The sequence below is a fragment of the Eulemur rufifrons genome, chromosome 6 (genome assembly GCF_041146395.1).
Source record: "Eulemur rufifrons isolate Redbay chromosome 6, OSU_ERuf_1, whole genome shotgun sequence".
Lineage (NCBI taxonomy): Eukaryota > Metazoa > Chordata > Mammalia > Primates > Lemuridae > Eulemur > Eulemur rufifrons.
In genome coordinates, this window is record NC_090988.1 from 37,073,123 (window position 1) to 37,088,325 (window position 15,203).

The 15,203-nt window shown below is 43.1% G+C and overlaps 1 protein-coding gene across 1 annotated transcript in view; it reads right to left on the bottom strand.

The window, feature by feature from the left end:
* HEPHL1 (hephaestin like 1) overlaps nt 1-15,203 on the bottom strand; it is a 63,586-nt gene that overhangs the window by 12,399 nt on the left and 35,984 nt on the right. The window contains exons 10-14 of the mRNA XM_069469061.1: nt 13,017-13,167; nt 9,993-10,205; nt 7,517-7,730; nt 3,272-3,411; nt 626-766 (exon numbers count right to left, since the gene is read on the bottom strand). Of these exons, the coding sequence (XP_069325162.1) occupies nt 626-766; nt 3,272-3,411; nt 7,517-7,730; nt 9,993-10,205; nt 13,017-13,167 (859 nt within the window). The remainder of the gene's footprint in view (nt 1-625; nt 767-3,271; nt 3,412-7,516; nt 7,731-9,992; nt 10,206-13,016; nt 13,168-15,203) is intronic.

Sequence of the window (15,203 nt, forward strand, 5' to 3'; positions counted from 1 at the left end):
TATTTTCCTATAGATGGCTATGTAGGATATTCATGAGAGGTTTCCTGAAGCAGCACAGGCTTCTGACATGGGGTAGTGGGAGAGTTGAAATAGTGGCCAAGGAAGGTTTTCTTTCCTCTGACCTCACCTTTGGACAGGTACCTTGCTAACTTTTTCTAGCAATGCATTAGATTGTTTTTCTTTCTTCTCTTTATGCATCTTTAAATGTTTTAAAGTTTATATGACCATTATTGTAATTACTATAGTATTAAATGTTATAATGTTATTTTACATAAGAGGTAAAATGGACTATAACTGTGCTGTAATTATATCTGTGGTTGCTATCAAGTTCATAACTGTGGGTCACTGCAGATCTTGACATTTAGTACAGCCACAATTCAACTGTCTTCTTGGAAGCCCTTCTAATTGTGAGATCTTTCTTCCTTCAATATATCTTTTTAAACCAATCTAGAGACTTCCATTTCTGGTCCAGTATGTAAAGAGTTTAGAAATTGCCACTCCATCCTAACAACAATATGGCTGAAACACAGTGATATTAAGAGGAGCTCTTCAAGACCTCTCAGATCAGAAAAGAGTTGAATCTGATGTCCTCATCGGGATGGAGCAGACCTCTGGAGTAACTTACCTGGCTTTGTCACGGGCACTTGGAATTGCTTTCCAGTATCCATCTCCTCCACACCCTGGGCTGAGATGGAGTAGGGCCGCCTGGCTTTGTTCTTAAATATAATCAGCACTGAGTCACCCACCTCAGCATGAATCATTGGGCCTAAAGGCAAAACACAGGCCTGTGTGCATTATCGTTGCTCTTTTCAACACTGACATAACTTACACGTTGGTAGTATTTTGAAACATAAAATAAAGGTCAGCTTCTTCATTAGTGTACTTTCTTTAGAGGGCAATATTGTATGGTATTAAATATCATGTAGTCTTTGGGAATGGGAACAATCTGGGCTTGAATTCTACCTCCTTAACTTATTAGAGGGACCTTGGGTATGTCTTGTCATCCGTCTCAGTCTCAATTTCCTTATCTTTAAAAAGTGCTTAATAACACCTTTCACATAGGGTTATAGTAAGGATTAAATACCATAATGCATATAAAATGCTTATGTCGGTACACTGAAACACAGTAAGTGCTCAATAAATGCTTAACTTTTTACTACCACTGGACATAATCTCTGGGAGAAGCCATATCCACAAACCATGGTGACTTTCAGTTGTAATCCCCCTATATGTCAGCTTTGGTAAGTCTGAAATTGCTCATTACCTAATAAATGAATATAATAAAAGTAATGAAGATCCTAATGAAATAATGTGTATAAAAGGGATTTGAAAGATTAGAGTGCAATGAAAACATACATTTATGTATTGATTTATAATCAATACAGTGATTTCTCTACCACATGTCCAATGCTGTTTCTCAGTATTTGTATACCTGAGGAGTTGTGTTCACATGTGCACATTTCTGTTGGCAGCAACTGGGCCGTGTGCCAGTGGAGACAAGCCCCCCCACCCCCCCCACCCCCCGAGAGCCTGTGGCAGCGCGACTGTAGCTGTTCCCCCCATGCCATGCGCCACTCCCCTGGCAGTGCTGAGAGCGTGCATGCCCCACACTGTCAGAGCGTCGTGCTCACTGTGGGCTTCATGGGGCATCACGTCACGGTGAGCAGACTCCCGTTTCAGAAGCACCTCAGCCCTGATCCCTGTGGTTCTTTCTTGGGTATCTGGTGCATTCTACGTTCACAGGGAGATACTCTCACAGGTGGTGGTGGGCTGGCCACACCCATGCATTCTTCACTGATTCAAGTCTTGGTTTTAATTTGCTTTTCTGAGAGAGACTGCTAAGGCCATAAATAAATCTAAAATTTGTGGGACTATTAATATCTTCAGAAGAAAATATTTAGTATGAATTAGGAAGTTCTGAAAAGTACTCTTTTTTTTTATGACAAAGCCAGAAATGAAAATCCTATGCATGTTCTTAAGCAGTAAATTTGGGTATAGTTACAGGTAGGTGCAGGCATACGCATATATTACCATTACAATTTGTATATTCACTACCACTTAAATTGCACACGCCTTACTGTGTCGGTAGATAAGAGCAAATGCCTACCTTTTTACAATGTCACAGGTCACTATCGGGGAACAGTAATGAATGGAGGTGTGCCTGCCATGTGCCCTTTGAGTAATTTGAGGAGTCCAGGCCTCTAAGCTGCACCCCTCTGGCTGAAGTGCTCCTGGGCTTGGCTCTGATGAAGTCACTCATTTGTGTCACTTTACTGAGTAGAAGCAAACCAGGGCTCTTTGGGGCACAACTCAACCCCCTCAGCAGGACCAGCACCTTGTTGGCAGCAACAAGGCCTGTGCCAATGGAGATGAGCTCTGTCAACATACACAGCTGGAGTGAAGGAGTGTGTCCATCATGGTTGACTTACTGGTTTGGCATGACAAACAAGCTCACATTCGAATATTAATAGACCATGGAGGTGTGGGAAGGGTGGATGAAGCATTCAATAATTTATGAAGCTAGGAGTTGTGGGGTCTTATTCTAATATTGGAAAGCACTGTGTAAGGCCATACTGTTTATATAAGTCACCTTGTATGTTCAAAAGCAGAACAGGGTTTAGCCCTCTGCCTTAAGTCTTTCAAGATGGGGTCATGTCTGGTGACTCCCAGGTGAACAAAAGTGGGGAAGGAAAGCAGGAAGTACTTATCTGATCACCAGGTCCGCAGCTTGGGTTCTGAGAAGGCCATGAGTCAGGACCTCTCAAACTTAAACCAGACCTTCCACCCTCAGCCCCATCTCACACGGAGGCTCCTCTTCTGCCATAATTATTTTCATGGCACTGTGCCTGAATAATGCAGGACCTTGAAGAAGTTACGCAAGCACTCTGCCTGTGGTTTCTCAGACATCAAATTGTTTCAAATTAGAATTTCCTGGCCCAGAAGAGGGATGGGAAAGAAGCTTTAGAATATCGGACACTGTTTAGGCTGCCCTGATGATATGGACTCCTGTTAGTGTGTTATCTGGTAGCCTTATCAGGACTATTCTTGGTACGAACCGAGCACACAGCATGCTCCCTGCTAAGGGCAGAGCAGGATGATACTGCACTTGGACAAATGCAGTCAGGCTACTCTGTTCCTTCCATCCCTTCTCAGGCACAAATCTAAGAGGACATGTGTGTGCCTATGTGTCTGTGTGTGTGTGTGTGTGTGTGTGTGTGTGTGCATGCACATGCTAGGGGGTGACAGTGCATGGCTGATAGCTGAGCCATACCCAGGAGTTCCAAGTGCTCCTCTCTCGGCGGCCGGGCTTTGATCTCCACAAATTCTCCATCGGTGTATTCCCTGTAAACCACCTTCTTGTACTGAGAGCCAATCCAATTTTCAGTGTGGTTCATAAATATATCTCCATGTCTGTAAGTCAGAAGCATCAGAAATTAAAGTTATCAGAAGACAAAAAAACTTGAGTGCTCCTGAGTGATGCAAGGGGACTCCAGAAAAGCGCTCCCACATCTGGCTGTGATCAGGGGTTTCCTGGAGAGTTGGCCTTTTTCACCAGACTCTAAGAGTGGAACCAAGAATCTGCACTTTAAAGCTCCTCGGGTTCTGCTATTGGCCGCCCAGCACGGGCCCATAGCCCACCCTTGGGAACTCCTGCTGGGTGCTGAGTGGGACCAACCTTTGAGACTCCTAAGGACCCTGTGAGGTTGCACTTCTCTTCTTAGGGACAACTAACCTCACCCACGTGCACCCGCGCACAAGCACACACACATCCACCCTCTACCACCCTGAGTCCTTCCATATTTCCTATGTATCATTTTGTACACTGCTAAGCTTTTCCACTTTGAAAGATCTCAAGAGGAGGGCCTGCAATCTTTGAGGTTGTGTCTTGTGCATATATCCATATACAAGTATAGGTAATACGGTTCATTCTTGTAATTCATGGTAGTCATGTTCTAGAAAGTCACTGTGCATACCGAGTTAAGGAATACTGAACCATTGTTCCTAGGGGAAATATAGGGTTAGTTTCCCACAAATCTCTGGTCACAGTATTTTCATGAACAGATCAATACATAACCTTGTTTTATGTGTGTTCCTGTTGAAAGACCCCTTATTTAATATATATTGCCGAGTTCTTAACATTGAACTCTGCAGCCAACAGCACTGTAACTCATGCCTGAACGAAGCCTCTCTAACACATATTTTCTCAGTAAGGTTCATCACAGCCTTCTTGCTACACATGGGGGGTCATTTTAAACAGGGAAAGCACTAACACAAAGCACACAAATGCAAAAACCGTGGCACAAATAGACCCAAACAAGGACACTTGTTTACAGTATGAGAGCAAAAATGAGAAGGCAGAGAGACTCCTTGTTTGACCTCAGCTGGAAACACGTACATCAGACAACTTACATTTTTTGCCACCCTATGCATATCTGTGAATGATCACAAACAAAAATTGATTTGGGGGTTACAAATAAATTTTAGCAAGTAGGCAAACTTGCAAAAGCAGAGGATGGACTGTACATGTATAGCACATTTAATCTTTCACCAAGTGGATCATCACAAAAGATAGATTAAAACAATCTATCAATTTTATCTCCAAAACACAGTGAGACTCACCTCCTTCCATCTCCCTCCACTGCTCTCCCTCACCTCCAAGCCTTTATACAGGTGTTCCCTCTGCCAAGAACATGATTCCTACCTCTTCAACTGGCCTAGTCGGTACGTCTCAGCTCAAAGGCTACTTCCTCCCGGAAGCTTTCCCTGACCACCAACCTATTGCCCACCTTTCCCCAAGGAAAGCTCATGGCTGTGTGCTTTGCCATAAGCTGTGGCCGCACTCTGCCATTCCTCTCTCGTAGTGACTGCCTCACTCCACTTGCTCGCTCTAAAGTTTTCCTGTGCACCAGGAATTCTGTGTGGGAAAGGACCTTGTCTACCCTTCTCTATACTGTTTCACTGGCACTTTGCACAATGCCTAGCACATAGCAGGTATTTAATAAACACACATATACTATCCACCCTCGACTGTATGCTTCCCAGGGGAAGAGAACTTTTATTTTTGCTTTCCAGGATCCCTAGAAACATGTGTGGTGGTGACCAGAACGGCCCCTGGAGCCATGCTCTGCTGTGTTCCAGCTTTCCTTCTCTGCAAAATGCACCTGCCTCATGGGATTGGTGTGAGGAGTATATGAATTAATATCTGCAAAGCCCTATGTCAGGCACATATTAAGCACTAGGTAAGCACTTGCTTTATCGTCATCTTGTGAGGATGGCGCATGAGGTGTTGAGAAAAAGCTGATAGAATGGGTCAAGTACGTCATGAAGATTATGACAGATAAGGTTTGCAAATACCTTAGCAAAATACCTGGTGCATAGTGGGTGCTCAATAGATAGTGGTAATTGTGGATGGTTAAATTACACATGTATCAGTCCACAGGCTCAGGAGCACCCTGAATACAACCTTATTTTTCTATCCCAACTTAATTTCTATTTTCAAATTCCCACCTACTGCACAAACTCCCCCTGGCATTGTACTAATAGTCCTATTTGTTGCTTTTCTATGGCCCTGAGGCCTTCTAGCATGTTCTTAGGAAGCCCCAAAAGAAAGACTTCCAGGTCCCAAGGTGGGGCAGAGGGTCTGTGCTAATCAGGACAACAAATGTCTCAGGGATAACCTGTACCAAGAGGTGGTTCAAAAACCGGACGTGCCCCGCCATGGCCTTGGGGCCAAGGGCAGAAGCATAGAAATTGGGGTGGGTGCAGAAGGGACATTTGTCCCTGGGCTCCCACTTACAGAGATGCCACAGATGTGCCCTGGGAGCACTTGTCATTTCAATTCTATATTGAGTTTTTATCTACTGCATCTGGTGAACCGTGAGCATGTCCTTATCTCACTTTGCTTTTATCTATTTATGGGCAATAACCAGAGTGACATAGGAAGAGTGTGATTATGGCATTCTACCCCCTTCCCTACCAGCACCTTCTATCTCTCTATGTCACTTGGGAGAGAGTCCCTGCTAGTCCAGAGGGACGGAGGCTTAAAAGCAGGAGTTAAAATAAGTTGTAAGAAAATAATGAAGGCTATATTTTTATACACCCACAGGCCAAAATTGTATGCATGACAAAATTATTATACAGTTATTTCTTTGGTTATGACAGCCTTTTAATGAAATAATCATTTTAGAAAAGGCCAAATTAGAATTCATTTCATGTTCCACTGCACCAGCATCCGTCTTCAGCTGGCAGCAGTAGTTTTGCAGAAGAGAGGTGTCTGGTTTAACAAATAGGTCAGTGAATAATTGAATGGATTTTAAATCCTCCTGTTCTTGAGGCAAAAAAGTGAGGACTCATTTGGGGGGTTGGTTTGTTTTTTCATTTATCCAGAAGGTGGCACTGTTACACTCCCTGTTATAGGAGTATGGACTCCTCCCACCCCCCCTCAAAAAAAAAAAAAAACAACAAAGGACAACAGGTAAGAAACAAATGTGGTAAGATTAGGAACAGTAGCATGTAGAGTTGTTTGTGTATGTCACAGCCCTGGAGGATTCTTACGAGGTGTGGGGAGGGGAGTGTGGTGGGAAGGGTTTTGGGGAGGTGGCAATGAAGGGCAAACTTGTGTGCGAGAGAGCAAGGATTTGTCGTTCAAAAGATCTACTTTCAGTTCCAGCTTTGCCTATGACTAGTCAGACGACTTCACTCTTTGCACCCAAGTTTCCTCATCTGCTTATCAGGACAGTAAGACCCAGACAGAGGGTTGTTGCCAAGCCCGGGGTATTAACTTTGGGCGCGGAGGTCTGCGGTCTGCAGTCTGCACCTGACTCCTGCCTTGTTTAGCTGTATCCCAGGGCACCCTGGGGAGCTTGGTCACTGGACTCGCCCGCTTTGGGCAGCAGAAGACCAACGCTCACAAGCCTGCTCTTGGCTCGAGCACTGCTGATTCTTTGGCATGCAGCACTGGCCACGGCACTTTCACGGGAGGGTCGACCTTGCGGACTTTCTGGGTACAGGGCCTAGTGGAGAGACTGTTCTTCCTATCCCAACCGGGGATCTCTCCGCAGGCGATGGCCTCCGACCCCTCCTCCGTTGTCCCCACCTGGATCAGCGCTCTGCCCATGGCTCAGCCTCAATTCCCCTTCCCCAGGTCCTCAACGCTCAACAGCCCATCCTCTCACCCCCGATCTGTAACTGTACTCCATCTGTGCCCCCTCTGGCCCCCGTCGTCGTCCCAGTCCCACTGTTGCGGCGGGACCTGCCTTTCCCTACACCTTGCACTCCGCGCTCACGCAGGGGCGCATCCGTCCCACGGCCGCACAGAACCAGCCGCCGCCAGGAGGTGCGCGGAGCCTTCCAGGGCTGGAGCTGGCCGGCTTCCCTAATCTGTGCACAGAATAAAAGTCTGTCTGCAGGGACTGAACGGACAAAACCAGGGCATGTTTAGGTTTCCGCACTGGCTAAGCGCCTACGGAGCGTGCGCAATCCCACGGAAGCGACTTGGCGGCGGCGCCTGTGGTACCTTTCCCCTCTTGCGTCCAAGGGCAGCTTTTCGAACTCCCAGTTTTTGTTAGGGGCATAATCCCATTCTACCTCTTCAGCGGCGATGTAAAACGTTCTTATCATCCCGTACGGCTGCTCAGAAGCGTCCTTGTTGCCACAGCCGTTGACCTCATATATCTGACCCATGCCTCTCAAGAGGTGGTACAAGGTGGCACAAAACACCCTGAAAATACCTGAAAGAGAAACGGCTTGGCATTGTGTGCGGTGCTCCATATTTTTGTTGTTATGGGCCTGTTTTTAGCAGACCTGCATATTTTATTCCAAAATAAATAACCAATAAGGCGGATTTTTAAAATATTAATTTGACAGTAATTTAAAATCAGACCCCAAGTGGAATAAATTACTGTGAATATATTTACTTCAGGGGTGGAGGGGAAGTTACTATTTAAAATTCACTTGTAATAGAAAACTTAAAATGTTGCTACCAAGAAATGACTTCTCTGGGTCTTCCCCATAACACACATCTATTTAAAAACAGTGTCTCCTGGAAAATCACCAATAGGTGTGACTGTCTTAGCCCAGCCCAGTTTAAAAAGATCTAATTACCTGTAAGATGATTATCCTAAACAAAATGCAAATTAGGCCACATCTCTGAAGTCATGTATTTTGCCCTAAAGGATTTCACAAATTATAAAGTGTAATAATTCCGTAAAGTAGTATTATTATTAAAGCCAAAGGTATTATTTCATTGAGCCTTTGAGCAAAGGAGTTTCTCATTTCCACTGGTAGGTCTATATTATGCCAGATGAAAATGAAAAAGAAAAAAGAAGAAAACCAACTAGATTTTTCTATATAATACCAGCAATCATGTCAACTGAAAATTATGTAATTTTTTAAACTGAATTTTCTAGATGAGTTGGCATCAGGTAGATATAGCCTAATTGAACTCACCATAAAATCATATAAAACAAATGAAATTATTGAAGATGTTAACTCTCAATGAAATTATTGGATCAATAAATCTTCTCTTTGTCTAGAGGTGAGTGATTAGTGTGCCACTCACTAACCACCTGCAATGCACAGAGATAGCTTCTATCTTGCTACACATGTAACTCTGTTGTCTAAATATTGCAAGTTACTCTTCCTGGATGAGCAAATGTTTGAGTTGCAGCCTACGGTCTATTCTACCCACTCTGGAGCACCCTTCTTGGCTTATAGGTAAGGGACAGGTATGGTGAAATGATCAAGCTTTTAAGCAGTCACAAATGTATGCTCATCACCAAACATAAACCAGAAAACAATGTTTTGAAGCTCTTTAGAAGCCTGGAGAGCACAAGAGTAATGATCAAGACACTGGAGTGAGTGGCCAAATCTCTAAAATTATTCCAGCCAACTTTAGCTTTGCTTGTATCTATGGATTAAAATGATTTTGCTATGTCCCCATTCCCTGTCCTCTTTCTCCTTGAAGAATGTATTTCTTTTTTAAATTATTGTGTCCAAGGCATCCCTTGGTTTGGGTGATTCGTAATTGATCAACTATATTAATGTAGAGAGGTAGAACACTGGAAGTTTACAAGTTTTATAAGGCAAAGATATGGAGCTCTTAGTTTCAGGCAGTCCTTGGGCAAAGGTTTTGAAACCCAAGCCTCAAGTTCTTAACTGATGACACAGAGACATCGAAACTGCAATTTCAATGTGAACCAAAGTAGAGCATTCACTTAATAAGTGGCAAGTACTCATTGTAGGTAGCATATTGGTTTCTTAAGACCGATGAAAAAGTTGAGTTGGAAAAACATGTTTCAATGCCCCTAGCACTTGCTAACCGCACTTTTCATGCAGCAGTTAGCACATGCTACCATATCTTGCTCTATATCTTGTATAAAATTACAAATTATCTAATTAGCTTGGAATCTCTGAGAGAAGTTCCAGGTACTGGCATTTTATGGGGATTTCCATGGACTGCAAACCCAGTGCAGCTTGCCCTGTGGGGAAACCAAGAGTGCCGAACAGAATGAAAATAGGGAAGTCCTCAAATAACACATCAAGAGACCACTATAGTCCCTAGAGAAGGGAGACCTAGCTGCAGTTATGGTAGGCTGCATCTGTAATCCGGCAGCATCCCGGGGGCTGTCCATGCCTGGGTAGATGCTTCAGAGCAGCAACTGGAATGATGTTCACGCTCAATGAGCACAAAACATATCCTCTTTGTCGGGCCTGAATTTTTCATGGATTATGAATCAAGAGCATACTCCTAGGGTTTGTGCAGCAAAGTCATTTAGAGGGCTTCTACTTCTGCTCTGTGGATGCTATTTTAGATACTTCTCCTCTGTCCTTCACACTATGTGTTTGGACTAATATACTGAGGAATCTCTGATTCTAATCAAGACTGTATCTGTTTCTACACTCCCTGAAGTAACCCAAGTCTACCAATTTCTTCTGGGGGAGGACTCTAAGAGGATGAGGCCTCAAGATACAGATGGACCCACCGAGTTTACCTGCACGGTCTGGCTGCATGAACGCTGTTGTGGCCATGTGGGGAAACAGGGTCAGGGAGTCTCGGTGAGTCCCTCGGAGGTGGATGGTGTTCCCTTGAAAAGAAATTCCATGCATGTCGGTGTCGGTGCCCAATCCAATCATATGCCAGGAAACTCTATCCTTTTTGCACATGCTTAGGCCTGGCTGGTTGCCATACATGTAGCCATTAACAGCTAAATGGAAGGAAAAAGATAGTCAGAGCTCACTATAATTATGCAGATACACTGAAAACATATCATCTTAATGAAAAAAATTAGTGGGGGGTTGGGGGTGTTCAACTATGTACACTATCGGTAGAAGATCCTTGTTAACAGAGAATAAATAGTACTGGGGAAAAGCCATGTGGTAAATCAACTTAAAATGGAGACCAAAGTTAACAATGAATAATGAAAATATACTAAAATTATTAAAATGTTATATTTAATAACACATGCAAGGACACTAATTCTAAGAATCAATAAGAAATAAATCAGGTTGTTTTCTGACAAAATTGTTTCATGGCATGATATGATTTCCTTCACTTTACATTTTATTTTTACAGATTATAAAGAGTATCATTCTTATAAAAAATTTTATTGACTTCACCAATTTCCCTATATGCTTCTTTAAAACTCTTGATATGAAAAATCATTTTCTTTTGAGGTTTTTGTCCTATCATCTCCTGTGTTAAATGTCTCTTCCCCAGTTTTTAATTCATTTAATTCTGTCAGACCCTCCTTTGCCAGTGGCTTTGCATTTGAATCTAGAAGTTATCAAACTGATTTTACTGATTTCATGGATTCTGAATCATTGGAAAGACTGTCAATCAATTGACACTGTATTTGCACGTCTGGTCAGTACAGAGGGATTTTTGGGGAGGGCGAGAGCACTAAGTTTATAAGAGGTTAGTCCTTGAATAAATAAATTTGCTTTGTGATAACTTCTACTTCCTTACCCCAGTAAAATAACTGCAGGGACTTTGATAATGGTTAATTAGATATGAAGACGTTCTGTGCTTCCAGAGTGGCAAATTGTTTTTATCTTTTACATCAACCTCAATCCAGTGTTAAGTGGCTATCTGAAGCAGCCCTTGAGAAGAGTTTAGAAACCACATTCCCACCCTGTAGGGAGGAATGCCGTGATTGCGTGACAATGTCCGACAGGTGAGTGCACATAATTATGTCTCAAGCTTGATGTCCCTTAGAGACATAAACATTCTATCCCTCTGGTACTCTCTGCTAGTGCCCGTAGTAGGAAGAAGCAACCACTGTACACATAAATGACCTGCTGTCATAATCCCATTGTCAAACAAAATTACTTTTTATATCTGTGTCTGCAGAATCAGTGTTGCTTGGTAATTGTACTCAAATCTGGGATTAGTGTTAGAAATTTCAAAAAGGCCGGTGGCTTCTGAGAATACCACATTTTCTAGAAAAGAAAATCTTTGATACTGCTTTGGCAAATAAATAGTCTCAATCTTGTCCATCTAATGGTTAAAAGGTATGAGTGTAAATCAAGGTGCTAATAAATTTGGTCCTTGGCTGGCTGATAGAGAATCTTCTCTTGCCTTGGAACTCTTGTTTAAAGCCTCTCTTGCTGGATCATTCACTCACTCATCCATTCAGTCGTTCAGCAAACACCTTTTGAACACAGTCTACGTAATAGACACAACACAAAGTGTTTTTATATCATGTGAGGCCCTTCCTCTTTGGCTTTGTTGCTTTTTTCCCTCCCGTTCCATGCAAGCAAGACTGAAGCTAGAACTTAATTTATAATTAACATGAAATTTAATTAAGATACATTATTTTCCCTGAACTTTGCTTTAAAAACAACACCCCTTGCCTTTCTAAGATGTGAAAATGAGTTTCTCATTGCCAAACCAAGTTGGGGCTAGATTTGACATGGTCCAATCGGTTAATATTTTCTAAATAAAGCCCTCTCTGATGATAAATTTCTTTTATAGTTTAGCTTCTCCGCTAAGGAACTGCTATGTTTCCTCATTTCTAGCGTAGTTGCCCTTTTTTATTGTGTACTAAGAAGTTCATAAACAAATTTCATATTTAGTTATAGCAAAATTTTTCTTTTTATAGGAGATGATACTGAAAATGCACTACTCCATACTTTCCATTGGTCCAAGAGGGGACGTCCAAGAGGGGACTCTGTCGGAAATGCGCATCTGGGACCATGGGTCCGTGACCTGGTTACTGTGCGCCACTTGTAACCGTGGACTGTTTTGGACTTCCGTGGCAGGGAAGGAGGCTGGGAGCTATTTTGTTATTCTTTCATAATGTTTTTAAAGGCAATAAATAGATGTTATGCTGGGTCTTAAAACAAGCAGATTAGCATCCGTTATCTTAATAATACTTGATTTAGGCACTTTTGTCGACCGCGCGCTCTTGCAGGCTTTGAGTTTGAACTCTTGCTCATTCATTACTCCACCACCTTAGGTAATATGCCCAGGACTAACGAGCATCCTGAGTTAGTCACGACCAATTAGCATGTGGTTTGCTTGATATAAAGAGAGACAGGGAGAGAGAATTAAATAATTCCTCCCAAATGAAGATCTGGGATAGGGGCGGTAGTGTTTTACAAATTAACACTTTCAGCAGTCACTTGTACTACTTAATTAGAGATGCTTTGCTGTATAATGATGATATCCTGTTATCACTTTGGTTTTCAGACTTAATGATGTTCTTGTGAACCCAACAGAGGGCATTTTGTCAGTAATTTTCTACATTTATGATGAACTGTGATCTTTGCTAGTTTTAATTTTGTGTTGCTTCATCTAAGGGTGATAAAACATTTTAGAAGTATTAAGTTTCACAACATCTCTGGGAGATAGTGAGGTTTCACCATGAAATATAGGTTTCACCATGAAATAACTTACTTGTGACCAAGAACAATACCCAAGAAACCAAAATTAAGATAATTAAAACATTCCAAATGTTTTCACTTCAAGTGCAATTATGCCTTTCATTCGCAGGAGGGAAAGTCGTTTGTCATACCGTGCATTCGGTTGGATTTCACAAACTCTTTATCTTCTTTGTCAACACTGAAGGGACGCCAGGTAAGCTTCTGAATGTTTTCATCAAAATACCTGCTCAGATTCTCATCAAAGACTGTGAACAGCAGGTAAAACTCCTTGTCTATTCCTTTCTACAGAGAAGAAAGAAATGAACACGTAAAAAGCGCAGCTTGGAGGAGTTCATAGCACTGCATCGCTGTCAAAGTTCACACAAAGTGGGTTAGGGCTACCAACGTCAGCCGTGCACTCGCCTGATTTTGTAAATCAGGATTCAGAACCTTACTCTGATGAATTTGTTCCATACCCAGAACATTCGTCTTTCTCGTTATATCCTTCCCCCCAACCCATGTGACTTCCTCCAAGGAAATCAGTCCCTGCTCAGAAGTCTTTCCACTCTGTGATGCTCCTGGTGTCAGACTGGTGCTCACTGACCTCCACGTCCTGTCCAGCCTCTCTCCTCCCTCCCTCTCTCTCACTCTGACTTCATCTCATTATACTCACCTCCTGGCTTGCTCCAGCCACCCTGGCCTTCTGCCCTTCTGTGAAAACGCCAACCTCATTCCTGCCTCGGGGCTTTTCCATGTGTTGCCCCCGCTGCCTAGAGGGCTCCCTCCCGGCTCTTGTCTGTCCCACTCCCTCGCTTGATTCAGTTCCCTGCACAGATGTCATCTCCTCAGCCCACACACTCACTCACTTTATCCTGCTTTACTATTCTTCATAGCACGTTAGAAGGAAGGTGACAGGACCCTGTGTGATGCTTAATTTTATGCGTAACTTAATTAGGCCACAGAGTACCTAGGTATTTGTTTATACCTTATTCTGGGTGCTTCTGTAAGGATGTTTTTGGATGAGATTAACACTTGAATCAGTAGACTGAGTAACACTGATTGTGCTTCCTAATGTGGGTTGGAGGCCAGAATATAACAAAATGTCTGAGCCTCCCCCAAGTAAGAGGGAATTGCTCCTGCCTGGCTGCCTTCAAACTGGGACATCAGCTTCTTTCTGCCTTTATACTCGAACTGCAATGTCGGCTCTTCTCGGTTGTCAAGCCTGCCGGCTCTCAGACTGGAACGGCGCCAGTGGCTCTCCTGGGTCTCCTGCTTGCTGATTCACTCTGCAGATCTTGGGACTTAGCTTCCATCATCTCATGGGCAAATTCTTCATAATCAATCTCTCTCTCTCTCTTTACATGTATGTTGGTTCTGTTTCCCTGGAGAGCCCTGACCACTACAGCTGTGTGGAATGCTGAGGGGAGCCTCTCTGGAGCATCTGAGTGGTGGCTGGTGTCTGCAGCACAAAACCATTTTGTGAAGAGCGTCTAAGTAAGTACATTCTCGGCTCCCCCGGCAGTGGGGAAGCTGGGAGGTCTGAACCATAAACCATCACACCAATCTGCATGTTGAAATGTGGGTAAAGGAAATGAGTTTTGCAAATGAGGCCATACTGGGATTTTCAGTGTCTGTTTGCAGGCCACACATTTAATGTTTAAGATGTGTGTGATAGCATTTTCTGTTAACTAAACTTCTTAACTTTGGGAAAGAGCTATGACCCTGTATGTTGTTTAGTCAACCATAAATATTTGTTGAATGTTAACAATGTACCAGGCATTGTTCTAGGAAATGAAGATAAGACAAGCAAAGTCCCTGTTCCATGGTACTTATATTCTTGTAGGAGGAAGCATATTATACACATAAGCAAAAAAAATAAACAAGAAAAATGTCCTATGGTGGTAAGTGATAATAAAATTGGATGATATAATAGAGAGTGACTTTAGCCCAGTGATCAGGGAAGGCTTTGAGGAGGTGACAAGAAGAGCTAGCTATGCAAAGGACAGGGGAGATGTTCCAGGCACAAAGAGCCTAGTACAGAGGCCCTAAGCTGGAGACAAGCTTGGCTCATGCAAGGAACAGAAAGGATAATGTGGATGGAGCGCAAGTGGGCAGGGAGCACGGTGACAGACATCAAGGGAACCAGAGGCCGGGGCACCCAGGGCCTAGGCTAAGAAGTGTAGATTCTTATTCTACATGTGATAGGAAACCGCTGGAAGTGTTGAACAGGGAAGCGACTTGATCTTATTTTCACTTTATAAAAGTCATGCTTGGTGCCCTGTGATGAAATTAATCATGGGGGAAAGAGGGGGTGTGAACAGGAGACAATGCAATGCGAT